This window comes from Micropterus dolomieu, linkage group LG03, assembly GCF_021292245.1.
Source record: "Micropterus dolomieu isolate WLL.071019.BEF.003 ecotype Adirondacks linkage group LG03, ASM2129224v1, whole genome shotgun sequence".
In the NCBI taxonomy this organism is placed as follows: Eukaryota; Metazoa; Chordata; class Actinopteri; order Centrarchiformes; family Centrarchidae; genus Micropterus; species Micropterus dolomieu.
The window spans coordinates 34,672,948-34,689,390 of NC_060152.1; the positions used below are offsets into that span (position 1 = coordinate 34,672,948).

Below are 16,443 nucleotides of genomic sequence, written 5' to 3' on the forward strand. Positions count from 1 at the left end.
TTAAACCTGCGTCCTCTCCAGCAGCCAGCAGGGGGCGACTTAAACCTGCGTCCTCTCCAGCGGCCAGCAGGGGGCGACTTAAACCTGCGTCCTCTCTAGCAGCCAGCAGGGGGCGACTTAAACCTGCGTCCTCTCTAGCAGCCAGCAGGGGGCGACTTAAACCTGTGTCCTCTCTATCAGCCAGCAGGGGGCGACTAAAACCTGCGTCCTCTCCAGCGGCTGCAGAAAGAAGTGTGATTGTCTAGAAGTCTGTGAGAAAATGTTTCTACTTGTCAGCTGATTTATTTCCTCAGTAAACACTTTCCTGATGAGTTTCTGGTCTCAGTCGCTAGTTTCAAGTCTTCTTCAACACAACATGATGTTCATTTAGTAAATTATGGTCCCATTTAGAGGAACAGAGACCAGGAAGCAGGGGAGGCTTTAGGGCGGAGCTACAAGCTGATTGACAGGTCGCTACCATGGCGACCTGTCAATCAGGCGACTCGTGTTCGCTGCTGCATTTTCTTTTATTAAATGGCAGCAGCAGAGAGAGCACGTCATGTTTGACTCTGTTAGTATGTTTTGTTTAAAAAGTAAATTTGTTAACTATTTATTTTTTGTAACTTTAACAGTGCACTTTAGTTCAGTTTTTTTTATATCCAGGATGTTTTTAATAACAGATTAAACATGTTAACATTAATTTTAAGTCTTTGGTTTTGTTGTAACACTGATAAATAACGTTTGGAGGGAGAGCCAGTAAGTTTCAAACCCACTGGTCCGGTGCAGCCAGTTGCCAAAAAGTTTAATGTTGAGCCCTGAATATGAATAAAAATAGAAACTAGTCACAGACAACAGAGTGCTGCCTACAGCTCAGCGACATTTACAAATAGCAGCCGATTAATATTTTGCATCATAAACTGATTCATTCACTTGACTTGGAGACGTTGGTTTGGTGAACTCCTCTCCGACTCCTCGGCTGGGTGGAGTCGAGGGGGGATTTCTACAGGAAATGACCACAGAGAGTCTGTCAGCTGCACAGGAAGTGTCCGTCCTCCAACACTGACCCCCCACTCCTCCTCCTGTGTTCCTGCAGGAAGCTCCTGGTGAAAACTGTCAGCGCTCCAGCTTCCTTCCTCTCTCTTATTACACTGAAACACACGACTGTAACCGTGGAGGAAACCGTTAATGATCGGCGGACGCCACATACAGCAGAACTCCAAGACTTCCTGTCCCTCCTTCAGACTAAAATCTGCTCCTTGTGTCCTAACAAAAGGTTTCTGCTGTCGGCCTTCTGGGACAAACGTTATGTTCCTGAGGTTTTCTGTCTGAAACATTAGAAAGATTCTGAATCGATTAACAAATGTCAATAATCGATTATCTAGAGGTTAGTTGATAACGTAATGTTGACGTAACAAAAAAGGCGGAACTGGGAAATGAGGAAGTGCAGCTCCGGACCGCCAGTGCGGTGAACACAGCGAAGACGTGTGGTTCTCCCTGTTCGGCACAGACAGCTGTTGAATGAGTGACTAAACTTTCACATGATCAATAAAGTCAATGCGCAACTCATGTTAATGATTTTCACCCGCACACTGGTGCAGTATGGTAACGCTCAGCTAGCGTCCACTCCTCCTCCTTCAGAGGACAGCTACCCAAATCCAGACTGAAATCCAGACTGGAAGTGAGATGGGGTGTAAATGTGCTCCCTTAGTCCTCTATGGGAGTTTTCCATCGTGTACCCAAACATGTTGCTGTGATTAAATAGCAACAAACGGATCAAACTGATGCTGAAATAACTATTTGTTAAACAGGTCAGGTCTGTCAGCAGGACAACAACTTCTAAAATGTTTGTTTTCTGAATGGAGTTTGGTTCCATCAGGGCTATGCTACGCTAACCTGTTCACAGTAAAGACCAACAACAGCTGGAACAAAGTTACAGACACATGTTTTCTGAACTCACCAGGTAGTTCAACCTCCTCGCTTTCTTTTCTCCAACTAATGTCCAGTTTTGTCCGTTTTTTTATGTAAATATGAAGTCGTAGTCTGACAGAGCTAACGACGCTAACAACAACAACAGTGGAACCAGATGTGCACAGAAGCTGCTGAGAAGCTCCAGTGAAGATAAATCAACCTTGAAATCCCAAAAACTAAAGTAAAAAGCTGATTTATTAAAAGTAGTTAACGCTGAGCTCCTCCTGCGGGTAAACGGTGTCAACACTGATAGGCTAATAGGAAATCGCGGCTCTACGCGTCTTTGCATTGACTTTGTATGTAAACTCACCGCCCCAAACGCTCGCTTCGCTTTTGGTCTGAAAGCACCGTGAGAGAGAGACAGAGAGGCGGGACAGGCCGGGGGGTTTACCTGAGGTGTAGGTGTGTGTGAGTGTGTCAGAGTGTGGGGAGAAGAGAAATCACGATGCTCAACGTCGTGACGTCTGTCAGCCGTCGGCCCAACCCTACAGCAGACAGTAAACGGATGTTGGAGGTTGTTTGTTTGTCCCCTTCTGTCTCAGTGTGGAGCTGAAACGAGCCGGCTGAGATTTATAAACCAGACGAACTCACAGCTTCATGAATGACATTAGTCGGGCAGTCGCCGAGAAAAACCCTCAAACTCCATTCAGGAGCTGGTCCTGCTCACCGGGACAGAAGTATGAGCACAAGGACGGAAACCTGGCGAGTTAACCGGTACTGATGACCTTCTGTCACGGCCCAAAGCACTCAAACCACTTCCTGATGCCCCAAAGTATATATTTGAATAATAATGACATCGATTGCAGTGGACAGATATTGAGAAACTATTCTGAGCCCTTTAAGTTATAGGACCATGTCCCAAACAACACGTGGCGGACGGCCAGAGCGTCGTCTTCTTCCATTTGATTATTATCTTTGCATCTCTGTCATTCTGATATACTGCAACATAAATTCAAAATGGAGGGAAGAAGAGACGCCAGAGACCAAGTCCCTCAGAAACAACTGCATAATCCTTTTAGTCTCAAAAACAGACCCGGTAAAAACAGTTTTTTAGATTTTAATGATATTTTTCTGGTACATTTTGTTTTGTGACTAAATATATATCAGTCCACTGCAGAGGACGTTCTGCACCCAAGGTAGAAACGTTTAATTTAAAATTATGACATCATTTGCACCTGAATGACTTCCTGTGTATTTATCCCATTTGCTTTTAGTAAATGCTTTAAAAACATATAGTTTTTCAGGCCTATGTTGAGTTCCACTTAATCACTTTTAGTGTCCACGTTTCAGAATAAAATATGTTGGGAAAAAAAGTTTATAGACATCATGTTTTTGACAGAACTACAACTCCCAGGAGGCTTCACGCAGACACACCCCATAATATCTCCATCGGGTAACCATGGTAACAGGTGGTGGTGGGCTCTTGTTTTGTTCTCTTAAATGAGGAAGTGTGAGAGTCCCACCCATCATACACATCCAGGAACAGGGTTTGATGGAAACCAGACTGAGCTCAGCCTGCACACAGTAGACCAGCCCAGACCAGTACAGACCAGACCAGCCCAGACCAGCACAGACCAGACCAGCCCAGACCAGCACAGAGTGTTTTTTGTTTGCTTCTGGGATATAGAAAGATGGACTCCTGGGAGATTAGAACGGATTATATCATTATTTAATGCCATGACTTGACTCAAATTATCTTTCTCATGTTATTAAAATTTAATATTTCTTCTCCACCATTGCTCATAATTATAATTCACCTGATTTCATCCCAACACAGGCCTGACCTGCAAGGAAGAACAGATGATGTTTAATCTATCTAATATTGTGTTGGTCAGACTGCACGCCGATTTACTGCTTGTCCATTTTGAATAATACAGAAGGTAAAGAGCTTAAAAATTAATTCCATATTAAATCGCAATTAGATTGTTTTCCAAAGCCCACTTTGCAGACTCCCGGTCGTACTTCAACAATAAACACAGTTAAGAAACAATTTCACTACGTAGTTACTTAACCATGGTAGCAACTCAAAAATCAAGGACAACTGAACAAAATCAGGCAGGCAAAACGCTCTTATTCTGAAATGCTCCATGTGGATATGTAACGTTAGCCTGCAGAGAGCAGAGCGGGCTCCCGGGCTAACAACGTGCAGGCTAAACGCTCCGCTGCTCAAACACGTCAGTGTGAGTTGACGCCGGACAAAACCGCGACTCAGCCGCTGCCTGTGTCGGTTCAGCTGGCGCCACCATCCCACGCTTTCCTCTAGTTTGGTTTGTTGTTGTAAAACGAACAATAGTACTAGTTTCTCTTTCAGTGTCTTCAGTTCGATCTCTCGTTGATTTTTCCGCAGATGACACTGATGATATTCTGCGGCACCTCAGCGAGGGAAGGTTCAACAGTCTTCTTAGCTGTTTAAGGGCAATTAGGGCGCCATTTTCTTATAGGCGCTACTTTTTGTGGCATTTGACGTTCGTCCCCGGTTTTAGTTTTGCAGAAGTAAGAGCAGGTTTCGCTAAATGTTCTCTTCTCTTGCAGACTGGATTTCCACTTTCTGATCTTCGTTTGTAGGCAGCATGTTGCTTCTCCACGCAGCTAGTTAGCTAATGGCTAAGAGGAGTGACGAGTGGGCAGTGAACGGCTGTATGGGACAGATAGTAAATCAATATGAAACTGGTTCTCTGACCTGTAGCGCTTCAGCGAGGCTCCTCCTCTGTCCGTCCACCACGATGAAGGGACGAGTTTTCTCCAGCAGGGGGCGCCGCCACCTGTCCACACCTGAGCACACAGACAGACTGGGTAAACTGGGAGAGAGCTGGGCCCATTAATATATCAGATGATTGTACATGTCAGTATCATGTCAGCTGATAATTTGTCCACCAGTGGGCGCTGGCAGGCTGATTTTTATACAGTTCAATGTTACGCACAGTAATCCTTTATTAATGCTAACGTTACTTTTTAGTTAGATTTTTCTTTACAGTAATATTCATTTTGTTAATGCTAACATTACTTTTCCCTTGCTTACGTTGCTTTTTAGTTACTTTTATAACAGCTAAATTACTTTTTCCTTGCAAACGTTGCTTTTTAGTTACTTTTATAACAGCTAAATTACTTTTCCCTTGCTTACGTTGCTTTTTAGTTACTTTTATAACAGCTAAATTACTTTTTCCTTGCAAACGTTGCTTTTTAGTTACTTTTATAACAGCTAAATTACTTTTTCCTTGCAAACGTTGCTTTTTTGTTACTTTTATAACAGCGAAATTACTTTTCCATTGCTAACGTTGCTTGTTAGTTACTTTTATAACAGCGAAATTACTTTTCCATTGCTAACGTTGCTTTTTAGTTACTTTTATAACAGCTAAATTACTTTTTCCTTGCAAACGTTACTTTTTAGTAAATTTTTTACAGTAATATTCATTTTGTTAATGCTAACATTACATTTTCTTTCCTAATGTTGCTTTTTTACCTTTTAAGTAGGGCTGCAGCTAACAATGATTTTAATACTCGAAGCTTCTACAGATTATTTCATTGATTCATCGATGCTTCGTGTAAGAAGTACTTTTGCTTGGCGGCTGCGGCGTTTACCAACACAAACATCACCCGAGTGCTATACAAGTTATACTCAAAAGGTGCAGCTCCCCGTCACCAGGGGCGAGTTCAATCGCAAAACGTTTTGCACCGGTTTGCAACATTTTCGGAGGGAACGACATGTTTCCTGCAACACTGCGCGACGCTCTGCAACCGGCTCCAAGGTATGTTTTCAAAGGTTTGGTGGGCGTGTCTCAGGTGTTATCCAATCAGCTGCGACATGTTTGTAAACAAAACGGTGTTAAAAAGGCAGGAAAATTCAGTGCGCTTGTGGTCACAGCAGGGTGTTCAGGGAACCACCATTTCCGTTGAAAAAAAACATTTTGCTACGTTTCGTCTCAACCATGGTTTCAGTTAAATGCTAAAGTTGCGGTTACTTTCTCAATTAGTGTTCCCGTCTGTACTTGTGTTCTTGTGAAACGTCTCTTTTGTGGCCAAAGTTCTGTCCCAATATACAAGTCTGCATTTTGGCAAGAACCGTTAAAAATCCCGGAAGTGTTCTTGACACGCCCATTTTACCCAGGATGCATCGGTTGGTAACTTGAGTGAACTTGACTGCACAGATATCCCAGCATTCAAGCGACGAGCTGAAAGAAGCAGAGAGAGGCCAACAACAGAACGTTTTTTACTATTTTCGTACGTTATTTCATCACTAAATCCACTTCTGAGAAGGTTTGAGGCGAGAAATCAGCTGTGTAAATGTCGAATATTGACAGTTTTACTAAAAATTATGGTGAATCTAAAATGTACGCAAACATTTTCGGAGCTATGACGCTCCGCAACCGTCAGCGGGGGGGAAGCTAACGAGCCGGCCGGACAGATCAGCTCACAGAGGCCTCAGACCTGCAGCCAACACAGCAGACAGTCCAGCAACACCGGCAGAGTAAAGACCCACAGCGGTGGTTATTCTGTCGTTACATTCTGAATCATTTTGTAAGATTTAAATCTTAAATCATGAGACATCTGGATGATGTACAGAAAAATCTGGTCTTGTGAAACTTCTCAGAAATAGTATGAAAGGGGGACTATCTTTGCTTTATTATCATTATTAATATAAATATTATTTCTAATATTATAATATTAGACATTACATTGTTAGTGTACAGTAGAGTTGTGGTCACACTATTTGTTTTTATTTTATATAATTATTTTATGTGCAAATAGATCTTGGCATCTGCGCTGGGGGTATTGCGCAATACCAACAAGAACGCACGTCTCAAACCGTCAGCGGCGTTCTGCGCGCTCGTGACGTTGCAAGTTCATTCTTCCAAGAACGACTAGCAAGAACGCTCTCCCCAAGAACACAAGTCTGTTCTTTGCATTCTTGGTTTTGAGAAACACCCCTCGTCTGTGGTCCGCCGGCAGAACACCGGCTGCTTTCTGATCAGGCGGCGTCGTGCTGTTGCCGAGGCGACATAAGTTTGGTTTTACGTTGGACGGACGGTAACATTACAGAGTTGTTGTTTTGTTTAGCTTGAAATAATCCCAGACTTCACATTTTCTTCTTCGTCCCTCGCTGTTTTCTCTCGTCCTCCACTTTGCAAACAGCGGCATCATAATCACGTCCTGTTCACAGCGTAAGCGCGACAGTAATAAATGTCCGTGCGAAACGGTGTGCTGTATAGTTATAAGGATTAAAACGAAGTCTGGACGCAAAGAATTTGCATCGATGCATTTTAGTAATCGATTTAATCGATGAGTCGTTTCAGACCTACTTGTAAGCGAATATCTCCATTTTAAATGCTAACGTTTCTTTCTAGTTACTTTTAGTAACAGTCAATTTCTTTTTGTTAACTGCTAACGTTAGTTTTTTCTTTGATAACATTACTTTTTGCTCCTAACATTACTTGTGTTGAGGGAGGCATGTTTTTAACCCATTTTGTCGCTGATGTTTTTTGATGTTTTCTCGCCTCCTCTAGCGCTAAAGGTTGCATTTAGCCTGTTAGCGTTATCACAGCTACTAGCTGCTCTGGAATACAACAGATGAAGTATAATCTTCATGCACAGCTGATTAAATCTCCTGTTTTGTTATTAACTCATTAACTACATGAAGACATAAACAGCAAACAGTCCAGATGGTTTAAAGAGGCTAACGTGTCAGATTAGTACCAAGCAGTCAGGTCAAAGGTCACTCGCTCCATCTCTCTTCCACCAGACTCAGTTCATTTTTTGATGAATTATAGTTCTAATAATAATTTCCGTTCATATATAATTACGCCTGTTAGTCGTACGTCAGTCAGTTAACGGTAACCGTTACCCGTCACTGTCAGACTGTCGGTTCCGTCCGTCTGTCCGTCCGGAGCATGAACGCCTCCGTCCTGCGGTGCGTTCAGTGACCTGGCGGCGGTGAACGCAGCCCGCTGCCCGGTGCCGCTGAGCAGCAGCAGCGGCAGCAGCAGCGCGGCGGCTCCGCTCATCCTCTCTGCGTCACCGGCAACCGGCAACAGGTTGCTGCTGCTCCTGCTGACTGATGTGTGTGAGGCAACCCCGTCTCGTTCCCGTTCCCGTTACCTCACCGTGTCGGAGCACCGGGAGAAGCTCCAGGGAAACTCCATGGGGCTTCTTTTCGCGGTAACATCCACAGAAACGAGAAGGTCAGAGCTGCTGCTGCTGTACAGGTACAACGGCGGGAAAGTGACCGTTAATTCGGCGTTACTGTAGCGGGCAAACCCCGGTGCTCCGGTGCTCCGGTCCTCCGGTCCGGACCCTAATTATCTGCGCAGCTCTGGCGAAAACACTTTCTGGCGGCAAAAAGTACCGTTAACACCGGGCGGAACAGGTCGGTTTGTGTCAGTTATGTTCGCCCGGACACCGGACAGTTCGGTTTATCCGACCACAGCGGCCTGAGAGCGGCTAATTACCGGAGGACACCGGACCGCCCGTGTTTATACCGAGAGCCAAAGAATACGTCATCTAGCTGCATGAAGCTAACCCGAGCTAGCGAGAGCCATACCGGAAGTAATGCGATTCAGTCTTCAAAATAAAAGCCAGTTTCCGCTTGTCACTATGAAACAATCAAAAAGTATTTTTTATATTTACATTTAGCCTGTGATTTATTCCAGCCACTTAAATAATCTGTTATAATAAAGGAGATTATCCAATTCTAGCCTTATTTTTCAAGATTTTTATTATAATAATATTTATGCTATATAACATTTAACATGCTTACTTAAATTCTAACAATATTTTTCCGTTAAACTCCCCTTTTAGTCTATTAAGAGGTTCAATATCTGCTGCAAGTTATAGCAAATATTTATATACAAATTAAGCAAAATAAAGCTATAACTGAATCAATTTAATTTACATTCCAGTCATTATTAATGGTAACTAAACACTCTTAAGGCAATCAGCCTAGAAGGTAAACAGAATTTAAAATATAAATAGATTTGATGGGTCATGATTTGCCTAAAACAGTGTTTTACAGTCTACACCGCCTAACCTTCTGGCCTTTAAATAATGTAAATCAAATAAAAACCTAAAGACAGGAACGAGCCTGATTAATGGGTCCTCACCGAACACACCCCCCGAGAACACACACAATCTTTTCAGTTTGGATTTATGGCATTCAAATCAATACATTTCATTTAATGCAGAAATGACTGTAAAGACATATTCAAGATAAAATCATGTGTTTTCGTTCTGAGGGAGCTATTGGCAACTTTCCCAGCTGATTCAAACAGCAGACGCACAAACTGTTATAAATCTAAAAAGATAATGAACTATTTTATGTTTTAAAGCTGCAGTGAGAACTCTGAGTTTAATTAATGTGAAACAGATTATTTGATCATCAAAATGCTATTTTGAATTTATTTTGAAAACAAAGTAACCGGATGCAGTTTTACACACACACACACACACACACACACACACACACACACGCATTAACCCTTTCCTCAGGTGAGTTTTTTCACACATTCACTGTTGTTAATATTAAAGCTGCAGGCGGAGGACCCGTCAGTCATATTATGGTGAACTCAGTTGAAATGTTTCTAAAATCTTTCATAACCTTTGTGCTGCAGACTCCGTTATTTTGAATTGTTGCAGGATGAACTATTCTCACTGAGTCTTTATCATACTGAAGGTTTTTGCACATTAAACTGCAGAATGTTTTATATTTAAAATCATCTCTACAGCAGAAATGCTGCTCAAGCACCAGTGATAATAATCATATGGTGTCAGTTACACTGGGGACATTTTTTTCCACAATAAGAAAACATGCAATGCAATTTAAATATAGAAGAAACAAACATGCATTGTCCAAAAAAGTAATTTAAGTAAAAAAATAAACAAACTACAGATTACTGCATTGTATTCTGTTATATTTTGAATGTGTGCCTGTGTGTTTCCTTTTATATAAATAAAAACATTCCCACCATAACTTGGTACAGATAATTTCTCCAGAATGGTCAGAATGTTCTGTGGGAGAAGCCCGTCACAGCACAAAGTGAAGCCCTGACAAAGGAACCATTAATGAGTACTTTTACTTTGAATGCTTACTTCCTTTATCGGAGTATTTTACTCGTGGTATTACTATGTTTACTTCAGCACATGAATACTTCTTCCAGCAGATCTCCTGTCAAGAGCTGGGAGGAAGGGTTGGACAGACTTCACTGATTCATCATGTGTTGCTTCTCTGCTCCTCAATCAGCTGCAGAACTGCTGAGTTCAGCAGGATTACGGGTCAGCGGGGCCGAGGACGGGTCCGGGGGCCCCGCTGGAGCGATGACATCACCCAGAGGAGCGCTGACGTAAACTGATCCAGCATCAGTTTGTTGTGCTTCGGCAGCTGTTTGTGGATCAGATTAAAGTGTGAATGAAGCACAGTTTAATCTGCACGTGAGGACCAGCGGCTTACATAACTCATCTGTAATATCTGATCATGTGATCACTCACACGCTGTTCTGCATGGTGTTACTATTGTGAATATTGTACTAATATGTACCAAGGCAAATTCTTCGGGCTCAATTGAAAACAAAGGGTGAAAGGTATTTTTATTCTTTGGCGTTCAAGTCAGTCTCGGGACCTTCATGGTGTCCTGGTTGCTTCATGTTTCTATTCTTTTATTTTTGCTGTATGTTTCTTTTTTGTCTGATTGGTCTGTTTTTCTTCTTGAAGTTTTAACTGCATTACTTTGTTCAGCACAGTGTCTGGTTTAAATGAGCTTTATAAATAAATGGACTACTTCCTGCTGATATTTATGGTCTGGATGTTGAATTAGTTTGATAATAAAAGTTTCTGGGAACCATTGTTAAAAATAAGTTAACCTTTGAACCAAATAGTGATGATCTTTGTGCAAAAGCCCACCAGCGTATGTATTTTTACTGGAAGCTGAGGGGTTTAAATGTCGACACCTCTTATGGTGCTTTCAGACCAAAAGTGAAGCGAGCGTTCGGGGCGGTGAGTTTACATACAAATGTCAATGCAGAGACACGTAGAGCCGCGATTTCCTGTCAGACGGCACGAAGCGACGCGGAGGGGGCGGGGCAGGTGACGCAAAGGAATTCACGTGAGTTGAATATTTTCAACTCAAGCGAAGATGCTGAGTCACGATAGCGAGATTGTCCGTACGTCACCGAGGCGTCAGAGCGTTGTGTGGAGAGGACTGGGCAGAGCGGGGGATTGAAAATCTGCAGGCCGGCTGAGAGCTGCTAAACTTGGGGGAGAGGAGCAGGGAGCAGCGCTGTAACCATTGGACAAATAAACCCCCGCAGTCGGTCTGGATTCTGCTCTGACCACTACGGCGTTTACCCGCAGGAGGAGCTCATAGTTAACTGCTTTTATTAAATTAGCTTTTTACTTTAGTTTTTGGGATTTCAAAGTTGATTTATCTTCACTGGAGCTTCTCAGCAGCTTCTGTGCACATCTGGTTCCACTGTTGTTGTCATTAGCGTCGTTAGCTCTGTCAGACTACGACTTCATATTTACATAAAAAACAGATAAAACTGGACATTACTTGGAGAAAAGAAAGAGAGGAGGTTGAACTACCTGGTCAGAAAATATGTGTCTGTAACTTTATTCCAGCTGTCGTTGTACTTTACTGTGAACAGGTTAGCATAGCATAGCCCTGATCGAACCAAACTCCATTCAGAAAACAAACATTTTAGAAGCTGCTGTCTTGCTAACAGACCTGACAAAGCATGAATTCATATGTTTAACAAATCTGCATCATGTTGTCGTTATTTCAGCATCAGTTTGATCCGTTTGTTTCTATTAAATAACAGCAAAATGTAAAAGTAAATGGAGAGTTGTGTTTATTCGCATTATTCTTGCGTTGTGTGTGAACACTTGCAGCGAATGTACTCACGTGAGGAAAGCGTCGCGAGGAGAAAATACGCGGTTGGTCTGAATGCCGCTTTAAATGTGTTACTGTTAGAGTGAGTCTAACCTTCTCTTTACCTGCTGGTTTGGGTCGCTGTCCTTCAAAAACAGAAATGTGTTGGAAGGAATTGTTGCAGTAACATAGCAGGCATAAATATAAACGACCTCTCCCAAATATACAAAGTCAGAACCAGGAAGAAGGTCCCGTCAGGCCTCGCGGACCCGACTCACGACATGTTCAGTGAGTTCAGGTTGCTCCCATCAGTTTGTAGAAATGACCTGCAGTAGATTTAGAAACTCCTCCAACGAACGGCATCGTAAGTCACTTTGGATAATAATGAGTCTTGTCGGTGCTCATTTACAGCCGCTTCACCTGCGGGAACTCACCAGGTGAGTTTTCTCACTGATCAGCAGAAAGAACTAAACGTGACTCGGTAGCAGAATTTATTCTTTACGCTCAGACGGGTTTAAAAGGTTTATGTGAACTTCCTGTCCTGGTTTAACCCGGGTCGTAGCGCGTCTCCTCGGAGTCCTGTTGGTGACGACGACCACGCCCACACCTGCTCAGACACTCGAACACCTGCAGGAGACAAACACAGATACATTTCAGAACCTCCGTCTTCTGAATATTAAAACAAACGGGTTTAATGTAACATTTTAATCGCAGTTAATCAAATTGTTACACGCAGTTCACTTCGTCTTGTGAACTCGTCGTTGTTTATGTTTGTGAGAGCGAATCGGGCTCCGGCCGCACCGAGCAGCGATTACCAGTGGCAAGTTCAATCTTAAAACGTTTTGCACAGGTTTTGAACGTTTTGGGATTGAACAACACATTTTCATGCAACGTTCTGCAACGGGCTTCGAGATATGTTTTCTTCTGTTTGGTGGGCGTGTCTCAGGTTTTATCCAATCAGCTGCGACAAGTTTGTAAACACGACGGTGTTAAAAAGTCAGCAGTGTTCACAGCAGGGTGTTCAGGGAACCGCCTTTTCCGTGCCAACAAAACGTAGCAAAACATTTTGTCGGCGCTGAACTCGCCCCAGTGGTCTGGATCACATGGTGCGTTCCATTTGACATGGGAAGTCAGAATTTCCGAGTTCAAAATCGGAAATTTCAAAGGGAACGCCCCTTTAAGTCGGATTTCCGACTTGGAAAGTCGGGAGAACCGCACTACCCCGACTTCGTCATCCAAGATGGCTGCTCCAAGTATCAACAGTGAAAGCTGTAGTTTATACCGTTTATTATACTGGAACATCAACTCGGGTGTGACGTCGTTCCCAGCTCCGACCTCCGACTTCTGAGGTAAATGGAGCGCACGAATAGAGAGCCACTCACCGACCAGCTTCTCCGACCCTTGCTGATGAGACGTTTCCTGTCTGGGGAGGAAATCCGCCTCTGGATCTGCAGGTTGTAGAGGAACAAGACTCGCTTCTTCTCCCTCTGACAGACAGACAGATTATTTTCATATCAGATCAATCTGATTATTCTCTGGATGAATTGATTGATTGTTTGGTGTGTAAAGATTCTGCTGTCACATTTCCCCGGAGCCGACGGCAACCTCCGGCTCTAACAACTGACACTGATACCGAAGCACCTTAAACCTGCGTCCTCTCTAGCGGCCAGCAGGGGGCGACTTAAACCTACGTCCTCTCTAGCAGCCAGCAGGGGGCGACTTAAACCTGCGTCCTCTCCAGCGGCCAGCAGGGGGCGACTTAAACCTGCGTCCTCTCTAGCGGCCAGCAGGGGGCGACTTAAACCTGCGTCCTCTCTAGCAGCCAGCAGGGGGCGACTTAAACCTGCATCCTCTCTAGCAGCCAGCAGGGGGCGACTCCAGCGGCTGCAGAAAGAAGTGTGATTGTATAGAAGTCTCTGAGAAAATGTTGCTACTTGTCAGCTGATTTATTCCCTCAGTAAACACTTTCCTGATGAGTTTCTGGTCTCAGTCGCTAGTTTCAAGTCTTCTTCAACACAGCATGATGATGATTTAGTAAATTATGGTCCCATTTAGAGGAACAGAGACCAGGAAGCAGGGGAGGCTTTAGGGCGGTGCTACAAGCTGATTGACAAGTTGCTACCATGGCGACCAAAATTAGCATCCCAGTTAATATCAAAGTTAACCTGATTTCCAGATTCACCTAGCTAACCAAGCTAGCTAGCTCCGCCCTCTCATCCAAATGATCGCTGTGTTTGAAACAGGTAAAACTGCTGTCTCAGCAGGTGTCTAACAGGACGTTAAATGATGTTCACAACAGATCAAACGTTCTTTTCCTGTCTTGTAAGAAGATCTGTGTGTCTGGCGGATAAACAAGCCAAATTTGTTTTTAAAGTTTTTCCATTTTTGTAAAGTTAGGGAAACCTAAACCTTTCATATTAGCCAGTGACTGGAACCAACCAAAGTTTGTTTAGTCTGATTTCTGAGGAGCCTGACGCTGAGGCCAGTGACTGACAGCCAGAAGAGAAGCAAGGCGGCGTGCTGATGTCACACGTTGCCATAAGTCCTGCCCTAAAAGGCTGTTCGAAACCAATGTTAATAGAAGATGCCTTCTCTCGAAAGTTATACTTCTGAGGCTTCAAAACGGTGGTCCATAAAGCAAAGGGTGACTTTTACATCATGACGCCTTCGCAACGCTTGTTGTTTCCAAGCAACAGTCCAAACCTCACAGGTCTTACAATCATTATTGTTTTATCATCGATGATTAATCGTTTCAGCTGTTGTTGGGAAGTTTGTGTTTTGTTTTGTGTGTAAAAATCTCAGATCAGCTCATTAAAGTCGATAAAGCCTTCAATTTCAATTCAATTCAAATCAGCTTTATTGGCATGAATGTATAGAAACAATATCACCAAAGCTACAAATAAATTACAAAAGAACAATTAATTTCATTAAATAAGTAAATAAAACAGTAAAAGTTGTGTTTGTGTGTGTTAATAAAAAATAAAATGATAATAAAAAATATGTAAAGTAAGAATTATGTAAAATAAATATTAAAAATAAAAGTACATAAATTAAATAAGCGTGTGTGTGTTAGAAAATGAAAATAATAACTTAAAATAAATAAATAAAACACTAAGCGTGTGTGTGTATTAACAGACAAAAAATAAAACATTTATTAAAAAAATAGTAGCAAATGTGAAATTTTAAAACAAAATACAAATACAGGAATAATTGTTAAAATATCAAACAATCACAACAACAATTCTCTCTCTCTCTTTGCCTCTAAGTGTCTCTCGATCACAGTTCAGCCTGTCAGCTGTTATAAAGCTCTTACACTAATCTGCTCTCAGATCAGATTTACTGCAGCTCACAGAGAGAGTGTGTGTGTGTGTGTATGTTTGTGTGTGTGTGTGTGTGTGTTAATGAGATTTGAGCGATTTGCTTCATCAGTAGGGGAGAGGAAGTGACATCACAGCCTCTAATGAATGTTCAAACCAACACAAACAGGTACACTGTTTACTACAACACACTACAAATGCTGCTATTGTTACTGCAAGTACTCCCACTACTGCAGTTTGAGCACCAGAGGAACACACTCACGCCTCCGTCAGCTGCAGCGTCATCACGTTTAACCCTTTCAGATGTAAAGCAAAACTAATACTATTGATTACCACAATACTACTTCAACTGCAACCAGGTTTTTATTAATATCAGTATGTTACTGTATTAAAACACAGAAACACACAAAGAAGAGACATGAGTGTGGCCGCCGTGACGTCCCCTGTTGGTTTGTGGACCGACGTTCTGAAACCTCCAGTTTGGTATTTTGAGCGTCGCCATCTTGGTTTTTTGGATTCAGACGTGATCATATTTGGACGAGACGGAGGAGCTAGCTATGATGGTAAAACAGTAAAGTTACATGTCGTTTTGTGTGAAAACCGTTCAATGAGCTACATCTCTCGTCTCGCACAGTATACGTACATCACCAACACGTTAGCGTGGTAATGCTAAGCTAACGTTCATTGCTTGGTTGCTGCTAGCTAGATAACTTAGCTATGTTCCACATAGAAATAAATCTCACGTGATGTGTTTAATCCAGCGTCTCTCGGTCCTTTTATCACATCATCCTCTCATGTAATCTCTTTGACGTTAGCTTCAGAAACGTTAGCTTCAAGTTACGACACGCGACTTTTAGCTTTGTGCTCTTTTTAATTATGTATTTTCAGTCTAACACTTCAACAGTTTTACATCAAACTGCGACTTTCTTGTCTTTTAAATGTATATTTTAAATTGACCATCATCATGAGCGTAGTTCAGAGCACAATTCAAATGGGACCAAAAAATTAGTCGTACAATCACACTTCTTTCTGCAGCCGCTGGAGTCGCCCCCTGCTGGCTGCTGGAGAGGACGCAGGTTTAAGTCGCCCCCTGCTGGCTGCTGGAGAGGACGCAGGTTTAAGTCGCCCCCTGCTGGCTGCTGGAGAGGACGCAGGTTTAAGTCGCCCCCTGCTGGCTGCTAGAGAGGACGCAGGTTTAAGTCGCCCCCTGCTGGCTGTTAGAGAGGACGCAGGTTTAAGTCGCCCCCTGCTGGCTGCTAGAGAGGACGCAGGTTTAAGTCGCCCCCTGCTGGCTGCTGGAGAGAACGCAGGTTTAAGTCGCCCCCT

General features: G+C 42.9%; 2 protein-coding genes and 1 long non-coding RNA gene across 12 annotated transcripts in view; 1 reads left to right on the forward strand and 2 right to left on the reverse strand.

Moving 5' to 3' along the window:
- adam15 (ADAM metallopeptidase domain 15) overlaps positions 1-8,468 on the reverse strand; it is a 38,352-nt gene extending 29,884 nt beyond the window's left edge. For 3 of the 5 annotated variants that reach the window (XM_046044641.1, XM_046044639.1, XM_046044638.1), the window contains exons 1-2: positions 7,787-8,467; positions 4,628-4,719 (exon numbers count right to left, since the gene is read on the reverse strand). In XM_046044641.1, coding sequence (XP_045900597.1) covers positions 4,628-4,719; positions 7,787-7,946 — 252 coding nt within the window. In that variant the 5' untranslated portion in view covers positions 7,947-8,467. Of the gene's footprint in view, positions 1-4,627; positions 4,720-7,786 lie in introns of all 5 variants that reach the window. The other 2 variants (XM_046044637.1, XM_046044640.1) reach the window with 2 other exon arrangements.
- Positions 7,818-10,721, forward strand: LOC123968122. The gene is made up of 2 exons (XR_006824396.1): positions 7,818-8,147; positions 10,098-10,721. It is a non-coding gene; the product is annotated as an uncharacterized LOC123968122 (long non-coding RNA).
- Positions 10,722-12,277: 1,556 nt separating this feature from the next.
- dcst1 (DC-STAMP domain containing 1) overlaps positions 12,278-16,443 on the reverse strand; it is a 17,402-nt gene continuing 13,236 nt past the window's right edge. For 4 of the 6 annotated variants that reach the window (XM_046045016.1, XM_046045014.1, XM_046045011.1 and 1 more), the window contains 2 exons: positions 13,183-13,287; positions 12,278-12,427 (listed from right to left, as the gene is read on the reverse strand). In XM_046045016.1, coding sequence (XP_045900972.1) covers positions 12,324-12,427; positions 13,183-13,287 — 209 coding nt within the window. In that variant the 3' untranslated portion in view covers positions 12,278-12,323. Of the gene's footprint in view, positions 12,428-13,182; positions 13,288-15,474; positions 15,673-16,443 lie in introns of those variants that run through there. The other 2 variants (XM_046045015.1, XM_046045012.1) reach the window with 2 other exon arrangements.